Raw genomic sequence first — 15,666 nt, forward strand, 5'->3', positions numbered from 1 at the left:
TATATATATATATATATATATATATATATATATATACTGTATATAGTGCTATATAATATATAAGGAACAAATTGCAAATCTTTCCTTCTAAACCATTTCCAATTAATTAAACTGTTTAAATTGTTCCATTGTCTTAATGTTTTCAAAAAGGGGGGTAAGTGTGCACAGGATGTATGCAAATGAGTTATTTTGAAATGTAAATAGGAAATTAAAGGCACAGTGATTTGAAGAGAGGTCAGGTGGACTGGCCTGTTAGTCTTTGATGAGAATGCATTTAGTCATCCTGTCACCGGCTTCCCCATTCCTCACAAACTAATTAAAACTAGCCAAACTTGCATGGCTATCAGAAAATTAATTGCTATTAAGTGGGAATTGGAATGTCCCACTATTCATCACTGGAGAAATCCTTTCTTCTATGGGACTGTTTAAGATTAATAGACTGAAATAAAACAATTAGGGCCATTGTTTTCAAATGGAGATGTTGGCATCCCCCTACTTCAAATAGCCTGTGATCAGCCCTTAGTAACTCATCCTATTTTAACAATGTGTGTTCCGTGTCAGCCAAATTAACACTTTAAAGCTATTTTTATGATATATAGACTCTGAGAAGGGTCTACTGAATGAGTAGAAGTGCATTATCTAGGAGCTTTTGTTAATAATGGGGATGGGATAGCACAGTCGTAGTTTAGATATCAGTGTAATTACTTTTAGAGAAATACTGACGAATGAAGGAATTAACCTGTCCTGCGTATGTGTGTTTAAGCCACACATTTTTAACGCATTAGCTGCTAATTAACCAATGTCAGTTTGATTCTGCCTCTATTAAACGGCTCAGTTTGGATCCTCTGTGGGATGTAGATGGATTTTTAAGGTGGAACTATTATTCCCTATCTGTCGGTCACTACTAGTTATGTCATGACAACATATGGGGTCTTACTTGGGAGCCCAAATCCTCTCTGATTAAGAGAAAACGCCAATGGCTAGTGCATTTTGCATACCTGAACCACTCCCTGTGCATATGGGTATAAATAGGCGACAGGTGCATCCAGAATTTTGCTTCGGAGCCGAGTGAATGAACACAGTTCGAGATACACCAGGTGAATTCTCTCTGCTGCTGGAAGAGGCTGTTCTGGGTGGCGTTACGGCACAATCAGCGGCGTCCCTTTTAATTCAGCAATTACCCTGGGTGCTACATCTAAAAGAGCAGTTCCTGATCACGGACAGCTCTTGTCTTTTTAAAGACGGCGTTCTGTCTGTGTCCTCTTGGTTGCGGTCGTTTCCTATCCTCCGTCGACGTCCACGATTGTTGTCTTCGGTGTCTGGGCATCCAGCACACTGGAGCTGCGTTCGTAGATGGTTCATGCGTTCACTGTGAGCGTCTAGCCATGGCAGCGCTGCAATCGCGCCCCTCTCTCCCCACGGGGATGGGAGGGGCTCCCTCTGTCACTACCCGCACTGGCTTCTCTGCCACGAGCAGAGAACTGTCGGCCCTCTGGCGATCTGAGGGCTACAGCGAGAGCCTCTCCGCCGGATCAGTCCCTGCGGACCTCTCACTCCTCCCGCAGCAGCTGTTCTGTGCGGCTCCCTGGTGATTCTGCTGTGCCGTCTGACAGCGTGCCCAGCGTTTCATTCGGCGCGCCAATAGAGGATCAGATGTCGATTGCAGCATCGGGGGATGCCTTGGGTGTTATTGCCACCGCCGAATCGGATTCAGAGTTGACGGCCATGCTTTCCCGGGCCGCCGTGAGCATCGGGCTGGAGGCCTGCACACCCCACCTGTCCCGAGCCCTTGAGGTGGGATGAATGGTTCCTCGACATGGGCTGTGGCTCGTGACCACACCCTGCCCTGGTTCCGTTCTTCCCGGAGGTGCATGAGGAGCTGATGAAGTCGTGGACAGCCTCTTTTTCGTCCGAAAAGCCACTCGTCTGCCTCCTCCATCCTCACTACCCTCGATGGCGGGCGGCTAGGGGGTACGTTGACATTCCCTAGGTGGAGAGTGCGGTTACGGTGCACCTGTGCCAGCAAAACACTGCCACTTGGAGGAATCGTCCTCGTCTCCCATCCAAAGCCTGTAAGCTGATGGCGGCTCTCATCGCCAAAGCTTACAGTCCTGCAGGCCAAGCCGCCTCTGCCCTGCATGCCATGGCTATCCTGAAAGTACACCAAGCCAAGGCAATAAAACAAATGCACGAGGGTATTACCGACCCGATGTTGATGCAGGAACTGCGCTCGACGACTGACTACGCCCACCGGGCGACGAAAATCATGGTGTGGACCCTCGGGAGGGCAATGTCCATGTTAGTGGTCCAAGAGTGCCATCTATGGTTCAGCCTTGTTGAGATGAGTGATGTCGACAAAGTGCGCTTTCTTGACGCTTCCATCTCCCAGGCTGGGCTATTCGGCGACACTGTCAAGGACTGCAGTTCTCTGCAGTACAAAGGCAGACTGAGGCTATCCAGCACATCCTGCCCTGGTGTGATCCTCCCCATGGGCCACGCCTCAGCCTGCCCATCGCCGAGGGCACCCTCCTGTAGTTGCCCCACCTCGTACCAAGACCTTGTTGAGGCCGGCTTGTCGGCCCCTAAGTCCTCCAAGAAGACGACGAGGCAGCCCTGACATGGTCAGCCCAGAGATGCGAGGAACTGCTTCTCTTCCAGAGATGGCGAGAACAGTGCCACTCCTTCCCCCGAAGGAGAATCTTTTGCTTGGTCCTGTTCCGCTGTTGGCCCAGGGGCCAGCGGTAACCACATTTGCAAAGAAAGAGCAGTTTCGTTTTCCTCCGAGCTATCAGGCGCGTGGGTTGACATTGAGTGACGCACTGCCTCATCACTCTCGCCCATGACACCCCTTATCGCCAGCGGCCAAGAGATTGCGATTCGGGGACGCAATGCCTTCCCACGCATCTCCGACCAGTCCCTCCGGGGACACGGGGAGTCCTGCCATGATGAGCCAGAACGCAATGCTTTCTGGGCCATCCAGCACAACTTCCCACCGCTGCACCACTGTGGGTATGTTGATTATCCCTTTGGCGCCACTCACACAGATTTTGGGAGTGTGGCTCGCGCTGCCCAACTTGTCCCGCTGGCTCATTCGGACAGTCTGACTCGGCTAAGTAATTCAATTCACCAGGCGAACCCCCCAGGTTCAGCAGCATCCTTGAGACTTTGGTGGCAGTCCAAGACGCCCCTGTCCTGTACGAGGAGATTGCTGTCCTATTGGCGAAGGACACAATCGAGCCGGTCCCTCTAGCTGAGATGGTGTCGGGGTTTTACAGCCCTTACTTCATCGTGCCCAAGAAAGCAGTGGATCCAAGAAATCCTCTTGAAGTCTTGAATCGGGCCCTTCACAAGCTTACGTTCAAGATTTTGATGCAGAAGTGCATCATCAGATGCACCCAGCCTCAGGATTGGTTGGCAGCGGTTGACCTGAAGGACGCTTACTTTCATGTCTCGATTCTTCCTCGACACAGACCGTTTCTATGGTTTGCGTTCGAGGGTCAGGCATAGCAGCTCAGGGTCCTCGCCTTCAGGCTTTCCCTGTCCCCCGTGTCTTTACAAAGGTCGCTGAGGGCGCCCTAGCCCCATTATGGGAAGTGGATATCAGGATCCTCAACTATCTCGAACGTGGCCCGCACGCGGGAACAGTTGTGTGATCACAGGGACCTTGTGCTCCGACACCTCAGCCATTTGGGTCTTTGGGTCAACTGGGAAAAGAGCAAGCTCACCCCCATGCAGAGAATCTCTTTTCTCAGTGTGGAGTTAGATTACGGCACGTCTCACCAGCGAGTGTGCCCAGTCCGTGCTGAACTGCCTGAGTTCCTTCAGAGGCAGGACGGTGGTATAACTGAAATACTTTCACAGGCTCCTGGGGCATATGGCATCCGCAGCCGAAGTCACGCCGCTCAGATTGCTTCATATGAGACCACTTCAGCACTGGTTACACTCTCGAGTCCCGAGATGGGCATGGTGCCACAGTTCGCTTGACCTTCACACTGATGTGTTGCCGCACATTCAGCCCCTGGATGGACCTTGTCTTTCTACGGGCCGGGGTGCCCTTAGAACAAGTATCCAGGCATATCGTTGCCTCCAGGGCGGGCTCGGGTGCTTCATGCAACAGGCAGGCAGCCTCGGGGTTCTGGACAGGGCCTCGACTGCTTTGGTATCAACTGCCTCGAGTTGCTGGCAGTGCTACTAGCTTTGAGGCGGTTCCGGCCGTTGCCGCTTGGCAAGCACGTGTTGAGCCACACGGTCAACACTGCGACTGTTTCGTTTTCGTCCAGATTACAGGATGTGGCAGACCTAAGGGTTCTCCCACCGGTGGTGGAAGTCACTATCACTTAGGCCAGAGCCCTCTCTACGAGGTGAGCTTTTTGCCTTGAAGTGGAGTCTGTTCACAATCTGCGGTTCTTCTCACCGAGATGCACGATTGGAGTAGTGCTTTCTTTCCTGCAAGAAGGGTTGGAGCGTAAGCTGTCACCCTCCACCTTGAAAGTGTATGTGCCTGCAATCGCAGCACATCACGATGCAGTGGACAGCCGGTCCCTGGGAAAGCACAATCTCATCGTCAGGTTCCTGAGGGATGCCAGAAGGTTACATCCTCCTGGGCCTCCCCTGGTGCTGTCCTGGGATCTCTCTATCATCCGGGCTGGACTTCAGAGGGGTCCCTTTGGGCTGCTGGATTTAGTCGAGCTTAAATTCCTGTCTGCTAAGACAGCGCTCCTGCCCGCGCTCACTTCTATCAAGAGGGTCGGGGACCTCCAAACATTTTCGGTAAGCAAAGAGTGCCTTGTGTTCGGGCCGGCTTACTCTCACGTTGTCCTGAGACCCCGGCCTGGACACGTGCCCAAGGCTCTGACCACGGCTTTCCACGATCAGGTGATGAACTTGCAAGCACTGCCCCTGGAGGAGGCAGACCCAGCCCTAGCGTTGCTGTGTCCCGTAAGAGTGTTTCGCATATACGTGGAGTACCCGCACCCGGAGTTTTAATATCTCCGAGCAGCTCTTTGTCTGGTACAGAGGTCAGCAGAAAGGGGAGGTTGTCTCCAAACAGAGGTTGGCCCACTGGATAGTGGATGCCATCGCCTTGGCGTACCAGTCCCAAGGCAAGCCGTGCCCCCTAGGGGTGAGGGCTCACTCCACCCGGAGTGTCGCTTCCTCCTATGCATTGGCGCACGGCGCCTCTCTGGCAGACATCTGTAGAGCTGCAGGCTGGGCGACACGAACACCTTCACGAGATTCTACAGCCAAACCGTCGAGACGGTTTCTGCCCGTGTGTTGGGTAATAGGTAATTGGCAGGAAGGCCAGTGTCACGCTTGCTGCACCATTCCCCCTCACACGGGGATACGAGTGCCTTTCTCTCCCAGTCGAGTTCCCCAGACGTCAAATCCTGATTGAGCATCCTCCAGCACCCCCGGCAGTCAGACTCGGCAGAGCAGTCTGATGCCAGACCCAGTATCTGTGTTAGCTTGCCTGGGTATCCGGTCAGCCTCTGTACTGGGCTAGGTGTCCATATGGCTTGATTCCCTGCGGGCAATCCCATACGTGTATGCTTCCACGGTAAGGTTTCCCTCTCGGTGAACCCATGTCTTACCCTTTGACAGACCTTTCTGTCAGGCTCTGCTAGCAGTGGTTCCTCCCTACTCTCAGTTAGGACCTGCTTTAGAGTCCCATTCCATATGTAGTACTGCCCCAGGCCTGGGTCAGTCCATATAAGCATCTCCACATGGTAACTCCCTACTGGTTGGATGTGGCCTCTGTAGAACCCTCCTCTGGAAGGCTCGCTTCCCCATCGTTATTGCCAAGCTGTAAACAGCAAACAGGAAAGGAGTGAAGCACCTTTCACGAAGGTCGAAATCCCTTCTCTTAAGAAATTATTCTCTGTGGTAGGAACAGCGGCATGGCTACCTCCAGCAGTCATGTACTTACCTTTTGGTCCCTTTGGGCACCAAGGTCAGCGAATTTGCGCTGGGGCATTGGTAAGGTTACGACCTTTGCGTAGCACCTGTATGACACGCTGCGGCTTGTCAACACTTGCAACGCCATAGGGTTGTGACAGGGTTCAGGTTGTGTTGCTTTCCATAGACCCCATATGTCATCATGACATAACTCTTAGTGACTGACAGATAGGGAACGTCTTGGTTATGTACGTAACCCTCGTACCCTGATGGAGGGAACAGAGACATTATGTCCCCATGCCACAACCTCGAACCGTCGCTGGTTGCCAGGGACGAGTTCTGGGGTCCTCAGCGTAAAATTTGATGAGTGGATGCACATGTCGCCTATTTATACCCATATGCACGGGGAGTGGCTCAGGTATGCAAGATCCACTAGCTAAATTTCATTGGAGTTTTCTCTTAATCAGAGAGGATTTGGGCTCCCAAGTAAGACACCATATGTCGTCATGACATAACGTCACCGTTCCCTCCATCAGGGAACGAGGGTTACATACGTAACCGAGACGTTTTGTTTTTGTTTGTTTGTTTGTTTTTCCATACTTTTTTTTTCTATATCCACATTTACATTTACATTTTTGACAAAAGATATTTGACCATGCATGTAATATTTACTTATACTAAAAATCAGCAATTGTTCAGTTATTGGTATGTTTTGAACACTTTGAACACCCATAATGGTAAAAAACTAGTCCAGTGGTTCTCAACATTAAGGCCCCTTATTGTCCACAAAAATATTCAACCAGTGAGAACCACTGAACTAGTCAAACTGTTTTAACAAGCTTAATCAACTCGTGCCACTAATAAACTAGCACTGAGATCTGCATGACTGGTTAACTGCATGACATTTTTTTTCTCATCTTATTGACCAGTGTAAGGTGTATTGTGTACTTTCATACTGGTTTTGGCTTTTGTTTACCTATTATAGTTACAACAGTCAAACTTTTAAACTTACTTAATAATATACTGTACCAGTACTGCTAATCTAATATATCAAAGCCTGTCAAAACCTTGATCTAGCTAGTGATAATGTTACATAACCTATATATTTATTTATTTATTTTTGCATTTTATTGTCCAGTAAATTGTATGTTTTGGCCAATTTCATACTTGTTTTGCCTGTCATGCTTATGCTAGTCAGGCTGTTTTACCTAATGAAAAACTTTTGTCAAAATTAAACCAACATTGCCAATGTAAAACAAGTTAAGTTAGTTAAAAACTGGAACACTAAGCTTGTTCATACAAGCTTAAATTTCCAGTTTAAAACATATTTTTGCATTTGTTGTTCTACCAGCTTAACCAGCTCATGTCATAAATAGACCTGAATTGTTCATTTAAAACTAGTTACGACCATCTTGGAGTTTATGCTGATCCAAACTGGTCTTTGCAGCAGGAAAATCAATATGGCCTTACAGACCGCACATATTATTGTATATGAGTGTGTATTATAATGTGTATAGTATTGGTACTTAAGTATGTGGATTCATGTGTGTGTGTGCATGTTTATGTGGTTTATGAGGACACAAATGTGTATAATAACATGGTTATGACATAGGTATTACAACGAGAAGGTGATTTATGAGGACATTTTCAGTGTCCCCATAATTCAAAAGGCTTATAAATAATTCAGAATGAGTTTTTTTTTTAAATCTAAAAATGCAGAAAGTTTCCTGTGAAGGGTAGGTTTAGGGGTAGGGTTGGTGTAGGGCAATAGAAAATACAGTTTGTACAGTATAAAAACCATTATGCCTATGGAGAGTCCCCATAAACCATAAAACAAACCTGTGTGTGTGTGCGTGTGTGTGTGTGTGTGTGTGTGTGTGTGTGTGTGTGTGTGTGTGTGTGTAAGTTTGTGCTTGTGTCTATTTACAAAGTCTTAAATCACAGTTCTAAGCAAAATGCCAGCAATGTGGTAAGATGTTCCAAATGTGGGAATACAAACACACACACACACACACACACACACACACAGAGTGATTTAAATTTGAATGACAGACCCTGTAATCACTGTATGTGTCAAACAAGAAAGAGAGAGGGAAGAGAGTCAGAGAGAGAGAAAGAGTGAGTGTAATCTTGTTTTGTTTTGCATGCTTTCTCTTAAAAATGTACAGAACAACTGAAAGAAAAAATGAGTCACAAAGTCATTGTGTCACTCCACACAACAAAAGACCACCACCCCCCCCACACCCCTCTCTTCCCCTCCTCCTTTCACTTATCACTCCATTTCTCCCTTCTTTCTTGTTTGTGACATTCGCCAATGAAAAGACAACAAAAGTCATTTCTTAATCTGTAGGTGCCAGTCATTGTGCGTGAGTGGAGGGCCTGTCTGCGTTCGATCTGCTTTCTAGTGAAAGCTTTTCAAAAACAACCCAGTGCAATTCCATTCAGCATTAACACACTATTCAACCCAATTAAGCGTGATTCAACATCGCAGTGACGCTACCAGAAAGCAGTGAGAAAAGTGGAGCTGCAGTCCTATGTGTTTTTATAATGCGTAAAAAAATGCATGCAATGCAGAAAATGTGGTCATTGTTGAATGCATCCAACATACTATGATAAAGAAATTGTATGTGATTAAGAAGATGGTCATGATTCCTGGTCAGTAAAGCTTTCTGTGTGGTTAATTCTCTAAAACAATATACGAACCACAAGAGAATGGGAAATTTTATGTAAATTATGTCAGTATTTGAGTGTAGTACTCTCCATTTCTCTCTCGACCGCTCTTTAAATAAAAATTTCTTTAAAAAACACTATTAAATTAAATTATTAAATTAATTTCAATTAAATAAAAAAACAAATAAATTTGAATTAAAATAAATGAAAATAAGTAAAATATAAAAATGATGATTTTATGTCTTTTTGTGCCTGTTGTTATATCACCAGTTTTAAATACATAACATACTATGATCTTTCTCTGTTTTCTCTCTCTGTCTGTGTCTTCTCAGCTTCACGATTTCCAAGTCCTAGGCTCACAAATCGACACAGCAGAAAACGACCCCTTCCCAGCTCCCCTTCCCTGTCTGACCCCAGTTTTGACCTGCAGGCCATGATTCGCACCTCGCCCAACTCTCTAGTCACTATACTTAATAATTCCCGCTCCAGCTCATCCACCAGTGGATCCTATGGACACCTCTCAGCTGGTACTATCAGGTATGTACTACAATGAATTAAGATTTTTTTTTATTTTTACAAAAATGTATATACTTCTTTCTAACAGGCCTTAAAGCTGGATTTTGCATTATTTTAATTAAAAATATATTTTTGTTAATATATCAAGGGAATTTTTTAGTGTTTGTCTTACATGAGATAAGCAAGTTTTAATTTCTCACTTGATGGGTTTTAAAGTATAGTTTACCCAAAATTAAACTATACTTTAAATTTCATTTATTTCATTTATTTCATTTATTTCATTTATTTCATTTATTTCATTTATTTCATTTATTTCATTTATTTCATTTATTTCATTTATTTCATTTATTTCATTTATTTCATTTATTTATCTTCATGTCATTCCAAACTTGGACACTGTTCCAAGTATGAAAATAAAGAGAGAGGTGTGTATTGGAACAGACAAGAGGCAAGAGAATGCAGGTGAGATTCTGAGAAAGAGATAGAGAGGAAAAGCAATCCATACTGTAAGTGGACACTCCAGGGCATCCTCAGAAGCGGAGTGATGAATGAACACTGGACGGCGAAATAAACGAGAGAACACAGAGAGCGCTATTAGGAGGAAGCGTGTGAACATATTCCTCCCCTCCTCCCTCACACTCATCTGTCTGATATGCATCATCTGATTAATGTTCTCTCTATCAGCTGAGAAGAGCTTTACCCTAAGACTGCCGCCATGCAATCGCTCACACTGGAAAGGAGGAGAGGAAGGGGGAATGACGAATGAAAGGGTCATGAAGAGGGGGACGGAGGAAGAAAGCTAATTCTGGGCTGAGGACAGTAACACAAGCTGTAATGGGAAAGAGAGAGAATCTGTTGTGGATGAAGTGAATAAAACTCACCCATTCACTTTCTCTGAGGTGTAATTCATGAGCAGTTCAACCTGAGGGTGTTCACTGACCGTCCTACATTCTAATCACATGTTTATCTGTTTCAAAGACTAAATAATTAATGTTTTTCAAATGATCCCACTTATATGGGGCACTGTTGATTTGGTCAGTTCATAGCAGGAGTCCAGACAGACATTAAGTGGATAATAAAGCGTTTGTCACAACAGTAAGCCTTATTTAAGGAGGCTGTTCAATATTCAGATACTGATCAACAAAATGGATTGAAGCTTTATCAATACTCCTTTAATTTGGCATATCTAAATGTGTCCCAGTCACAAGACACTGCCATATTGTGATTTACTTACTACTCTTTGTCAAAAATAGTAAGTTTACATTTCTTCTTGAAATAAGTACATCATCTGAGTTGCCATAGTGCTCTCAATGATTTTTTTTTTTGCACACTACTTGCACTGCTACAAATTTGTATAGATAGACACTGTTGTTAAAAAGTTTGGGTTCTGTAAGACTTTTGAATGTATTTGCATTTATTTAATCAAAAATAAAGTAAAATGGTAATACTGTGGACTTTTTAAAATAACTTTTATGTTTGTATCTATTTTAAATAGATTCAAATTATATATACTGTATATTTCTATGATGGCAAAGCTGAATTTTCAGCAGTCATAACTCCAGTTGTCAGTGTAAGTGATCCTTCAGAAATATTTCTAAAATGCTGATATACTGCTCAGGAAACATTTCTTATTATTATCAGTGAGAGATTTCTGTGCACATTTGTCTTCATTCTTTGATAAATGGAACATTTAAAAGAACCACATTTATTTGAAATGGAAATATTTTGTAACATAAATGTCTTTACTCTCACTTTTTGTCAATGTAATGCATTACTGAAAAAAGTTTTGGTCACACTTTATATTAGGTGGCCTTAACTAATATGTACTTACATCAAAAAATAAGTACAATGTACTTATTGTGTTCATATTGTATTGCAAAACACTTTTGCTGCTATTGAGGTGGGATACGGGTAAGGTTAGGGACAGGTTTGATGGTATGGGTAGGTTTAAGGGTGGGTTAAGGTGTAAGGGATGGGTCAACAGTGTAATTATAAATGTAATTACATAAGATAATTACAGATGTAATTACATATAAGTATTTTAAAAAATATAAGTACAATGTAAAAACATGTATGTACACAATAAGTGCATTGTGCCAAATTATTAATTTAAATGTAAGTACATAGTACTTAAGGCTACCTAATATAAAAATTAAAAACAAAATCTACTGATCCCAAACCTTTGAATGATGGTGTATGTGAAATGAGACATGCTTTCTGAAATTCTATTTCCTCAGACTTAAAAAAAAAAAATCACATAAACAAATTATCACAAAATTGAATTGATTTATTTATTTATTTTAACGTATGTTGTATTGTTTAATACATTATCAAATGTGTAATGTCCCATAAGTACTACATCAGATTTTTTGCTGCATGTCATAAAATCAGAAATTGTTATATTTGAACAGTTTCTATATCAAACTGAAGGATGGATCTACAGCTATCGTCCCTGGTGATGTGTCACTCAGTTTGACATCTGCCATCCAGCACTATTAGGAAACAACGTTACCTGGTTTGAGTGGGGGTCTCAGAGAGAGAAAAGACAACAGAAATGGACCTCTTTCCTCCACTGAGAAAGATTAATCAGTGATTGGTTTTCGCAAGCTAATCAGTCATATCTCATGTGAACATGTGGGGACAGAGGTGGCAGGCAAGGGTCCAGGCCTGATGAGTGATGAGACAGCTGCATCAGCCACGCAGCGTCTGGCTACATTGATTTCCTCTCTGCCTGTAATAGGGCTAGTAGACGTATGAGTTCGTATGGAGTGGTCAGCATGCCCCACGATGAATGGAACCCCCTATGAATGTCTGTTATTGAGCATCAAGGCTTTATCAATAAAGGACTGTGGCATCTATCGAGGAGGTGATATATAAAAGTTCAATAATGTGCTTAATACAGCTTTTATGCTCATCAGGTGATTCATCATTTTATATGAACTATCTTGGACTTTTTCTTAAAAGGGTTTATGTTTGTTGTTGTTGTTGTTGTTGTTTTATTTATTAAGATTATCAGTTTAATACATTCTATGTGTAATTTTTGGACTGTAATAAAAATGTTTTTTATTATTAAAATAATTGTATTGTTAATATTTGTTTAATTATTTCGTGTTATAAAATATTATTGCATTGTATACACTACCTTTCAAAAGTCCGGGGTCAGTAAAACCCTTTTTAAGGAAAATAATACTTTAATTCAGTGAAGTGACAATAAATTGATAAGAAGTGGCAGTAAAGACTTTTACATTGTTACAAAAATCTCTTTCAAATAAATCCTGTTCTTTTGAACTTTCTCTTTATCAAAAAATCCTGAAAGAAACACACACAAAAATATGAAGCAGCACAACTGTTTTCAACTTTAGCAATGATAAGAAATGTTTCTTGAGCACCAACTCATATGAGAATGATTTCTGAAGGATCATGTGACACAAAGGCTGGAATAATGGCTGCTGAAAATTCAGCTTTGTAATCACAGAAATGTTACATTTTGAAATAGATTAAAATTGAAAACAGTTGTTTTAAATTGTAATAATATTTTGCAGTATTGTTTTTACTGTATTTTCACTGTATTTTTGATCAAATAAATGCAGCCTTGGTGAGTATAAGAAACTTTTTTCGTTAAAAACCTTGACCACAAACTTTTGAACAGTAGTGTATCATAAATAATATTAAATGATGAATGAATGAATATTCAATAACAAATATTATTTATATAAATGAAGGAGTTTATAATTTACCACATGACCCAAATTTCACTAATTTGTAACATGAACTTAATTTATTAATTTAATTTAAAAATTAATTATTCTATTTATTTTGCCTTACAGCCCTGCACTGAGTTTTGCATATCCTCCAACACCTGTGGCACTGCAAATGCATCAGCAGCTGATCAGTCGGCAACCAGGCATCATAGGTTCTGCGTTTGGACACAGTCCGCCCCTTGTGCACCCATCTCCTGCCTTTGCCACCCAGAGACCAGTTCCTGGCATTCCTCCCTCTAGCCTGCCACCTACAGAACGTCCCACAGCCTCACATGACTCACAGGTCAGTTCTCATTTCTGTATGAATTAATTTATTGGTTATTAATAAAAATAGTGGAGAAGATATGATGGAATCAAGCCAGTTTAACACAAGCTGCTCAGTTTTTCTGGAGGCTCAGTTTTTCTGGAGCATGTGGTTCAAACCTTCACAAGTTAGAATACACAATACAAAGCAGGAAGAACTTAAAAAATTAAGGAGATTTCCATTTGTAAGTTTAAACAACACAAAGCATTTTTTAATCATTTAAAATGATTGCTTTTGGGTGTTCTTGTATTAAACAGCAACAGAAGTCGTTTAGTTCACACAATGATTTTCCTCCTCAAGGCTTAAATTTATTCAGCGCTTATCATCACAAGTGCTGGTGCTATTTATTATTGTGTGTGGTTCATGAAAACACACCACAAACACGACAGCATTTATAAACAGCAGAGAAAGTGTGGCTGCAGGTAGCCCTCCCTCACAGACAGGCCTCATGGGAGTTTTTCCCTTGTGTGCGTGTAGTTTCTGTGTTGTGTCTCGATGTGCAGAGCCGGTGAGCTTGCCCAGAAGGCACCTTTGAGAAATAACACCCTGCTTGTTAGCAGCAAAAATCTTGCCACCTCCACCATTAATCAGACTCAAGATACATTCCCAAACCTTCTCTTTGAAGGATGAGCATAAAAGTGTTTTTCTTCTACAGTTTTTTCACCTGATGATGCCCTGTCCATTTATACTCACCCGGTTTGGTGCATTAAAATCTGTAGAGTGCATCATGTTGTTTTTATCTGTCTTCGTATCGATTCCTGTTTTTTTGTGCTTCAGTAACAGTTAACTCTTAGTGTAATGGTGAATGAGTTTTCCCGAGATTTTTCTCAATGCCAGTATTTCCTTTCAAGCCTTTACAGCCTCACTACTCTTTCCTAGATCAGTGTCATCTATTTCCCCCCTCTAACCCCAGAGACAGCACCAGCTTCTTTAATAGAAGGGCATCATGGAACATTTGTCTCACCATGTGGTCAAAAAGGAACAATTAATAAAAAAGGAGAGAAGGTGTGAGCATTTCTCAAAATGACAGACAGAGAAAGATCAGATCATTGTGTATTACTGGATCACTAAGCACTTTACGATCTAAAGTTATATACACTAAATGTGGTGTACAATATTTCTAAGATTGTCTTTAAATTTATTAGCATGCATACTTATGCTTAAGGGGGATAGTTCAACCAAAAATGAACATGTTGTCAACATTTCCTCACCCTCATGTGATTAAAAACCTGTATGATTTTGCAGGGTTTGTTGTCCTCGGTGAATATTGAATAAATTAATTTGCTCTACTATACTCAACTATACTCAAAACTCAATGCAAACAGTTACTTTTCTTGCTTTGGTTTGGGTAATGTCTACCAAATTTAGTACACATAAGTACACATTAGTACACACGCTAATTAAAGAGTCACAAAACTGACAATGAGTATTTTCATGCACAAATGGTCACCAACCATTTGTGTATTTTGTGTTCTTTAAAAGCAAAAAAAAAACCTCAGCAAAGTTAAATGATTTGCTAGAGGAGTCTGGCAGAATGAACCTTCCTTTAGAGCCAAGGAATCCTGCTCTCTCATCCAAGGAATGTTTTTCTCTCCCACTGAGTCCTTTTTTTCTTTACTGGCTTTGGCCAGTCACAAGGGACTTCCCTTGGCAGAAAGAGAGAGAGAGAGAGAGAGAGAGAGACAGTGAATGAGTGGATAGAGTCAGAGGAGGGGTTATTGCTGTTTAGGGAGAAATTGTGAATAATGTCTGTGGCATTTTTGAATAATGTCAGCGAATATTGTCAATGAATAATGTTTTTTTTTTTTTTTTTTTCCTGAAGTAGATTTGTAATATACACATATTATTACACTACCAAAAGAAGGATCATTTTTTAGGAATGGTACCATGTTAATATCATGGATGTACCATTACAGTACCGTGTTATATTCTAAAGTACAGTGGTAATATCACAATTAAATTATACTTACTATTTTAAATATCACGTTTTGGACATACCAATACAGTAATATAGTGGTTTTTAGACATGTACCATAGTAGTTCCTTGTGAAAAATAATTGTGCTTAATTGTACTGAATGTGCACTTTTTATTAACTTTTAGTCAAATCTCAGAAATATATTTTAGTATACTTACAGATAGTATACTACAGATAATATAATATTAATGAAATAAAAGGCCTGCATATTATGTACACTTTTAAAAAGTAGACATTGTCAGCTTGTCAGTACATTAGTACACTTTAACCATATTTGAAATATAGAAGTAAAAAGTAGAAGTAATTATGAAATTACATATAAACACATATTTCCAAACTAATAAGTACCTATATTTTTGATGATGATTATTATTATGTGGTCATATTTTATACGTGTTTTTAAAATATTTGCTTCTAGAGTAAACCCACCAGTGAGTCGGCTGTAAGTAGCACAGGGGACCCCATGCAGCACAAACGCTCCAAACTCAAACCAGATGAGGAGCCCCCCAGCCCCGGAGCCATTAGCGTGCAGGTATGCATGTGT

General features: G+C 41.9%; 1 protein-coding gene across 1 annotated transcript in view; it reads left to right on the forward strand.

The window, feature by feature from the left end:
- Positions 1 to 6,184: 6,184 nt before the first annotated feature.
- The window catches only part of gli3 (GLI family zinc finger 3), a 36,730-nt gene continuing 27,248 nt past the window's right edge, over positions 6,185 to 15,666 (forward strand). The window contains exons 1-4 of the mRNA XM_016237312.1: positions 6,185 to 6,248; positions 8,898 to 9,102; positions 12,909 to 13,125; positions 15,541 to 15,654. Of these exons, the coding sequence (XP_016092798.1) occupies positions 6,185 to 6,248; positions 8,898 to 9,102; positions 12,909 to 13,125; positions 15,541 to 15,654 (600 nt within the window). The remainder of the gene's footprint in view (positions 6,249 to 8,897; positions 9,103 to 12,908; positions 13,126 to 15,540; positions 15,655 to 15,666) is intronic.

The sequence above is a fragment of the Sinocyclocheilus grahami genome, unplaced genomic scaffold (assembly GCF_001515645.1).
Source record: "Sinocyclocheilus grahami isolate Dianchi unplaced genomic scaffold, SAMN03320097.WGS_v1.1 scaffold511.1, whole genome shotgun sequence".
In the NCBI taxonomy this organism is placed as follows: domain Eukaryota; kingdom Metazoa; phylum Chordata; class Actinopteri; order Cypriniformes; family Cyprinidae; genus Sinocyclocheilus; species Sinocyclocheilus grahami.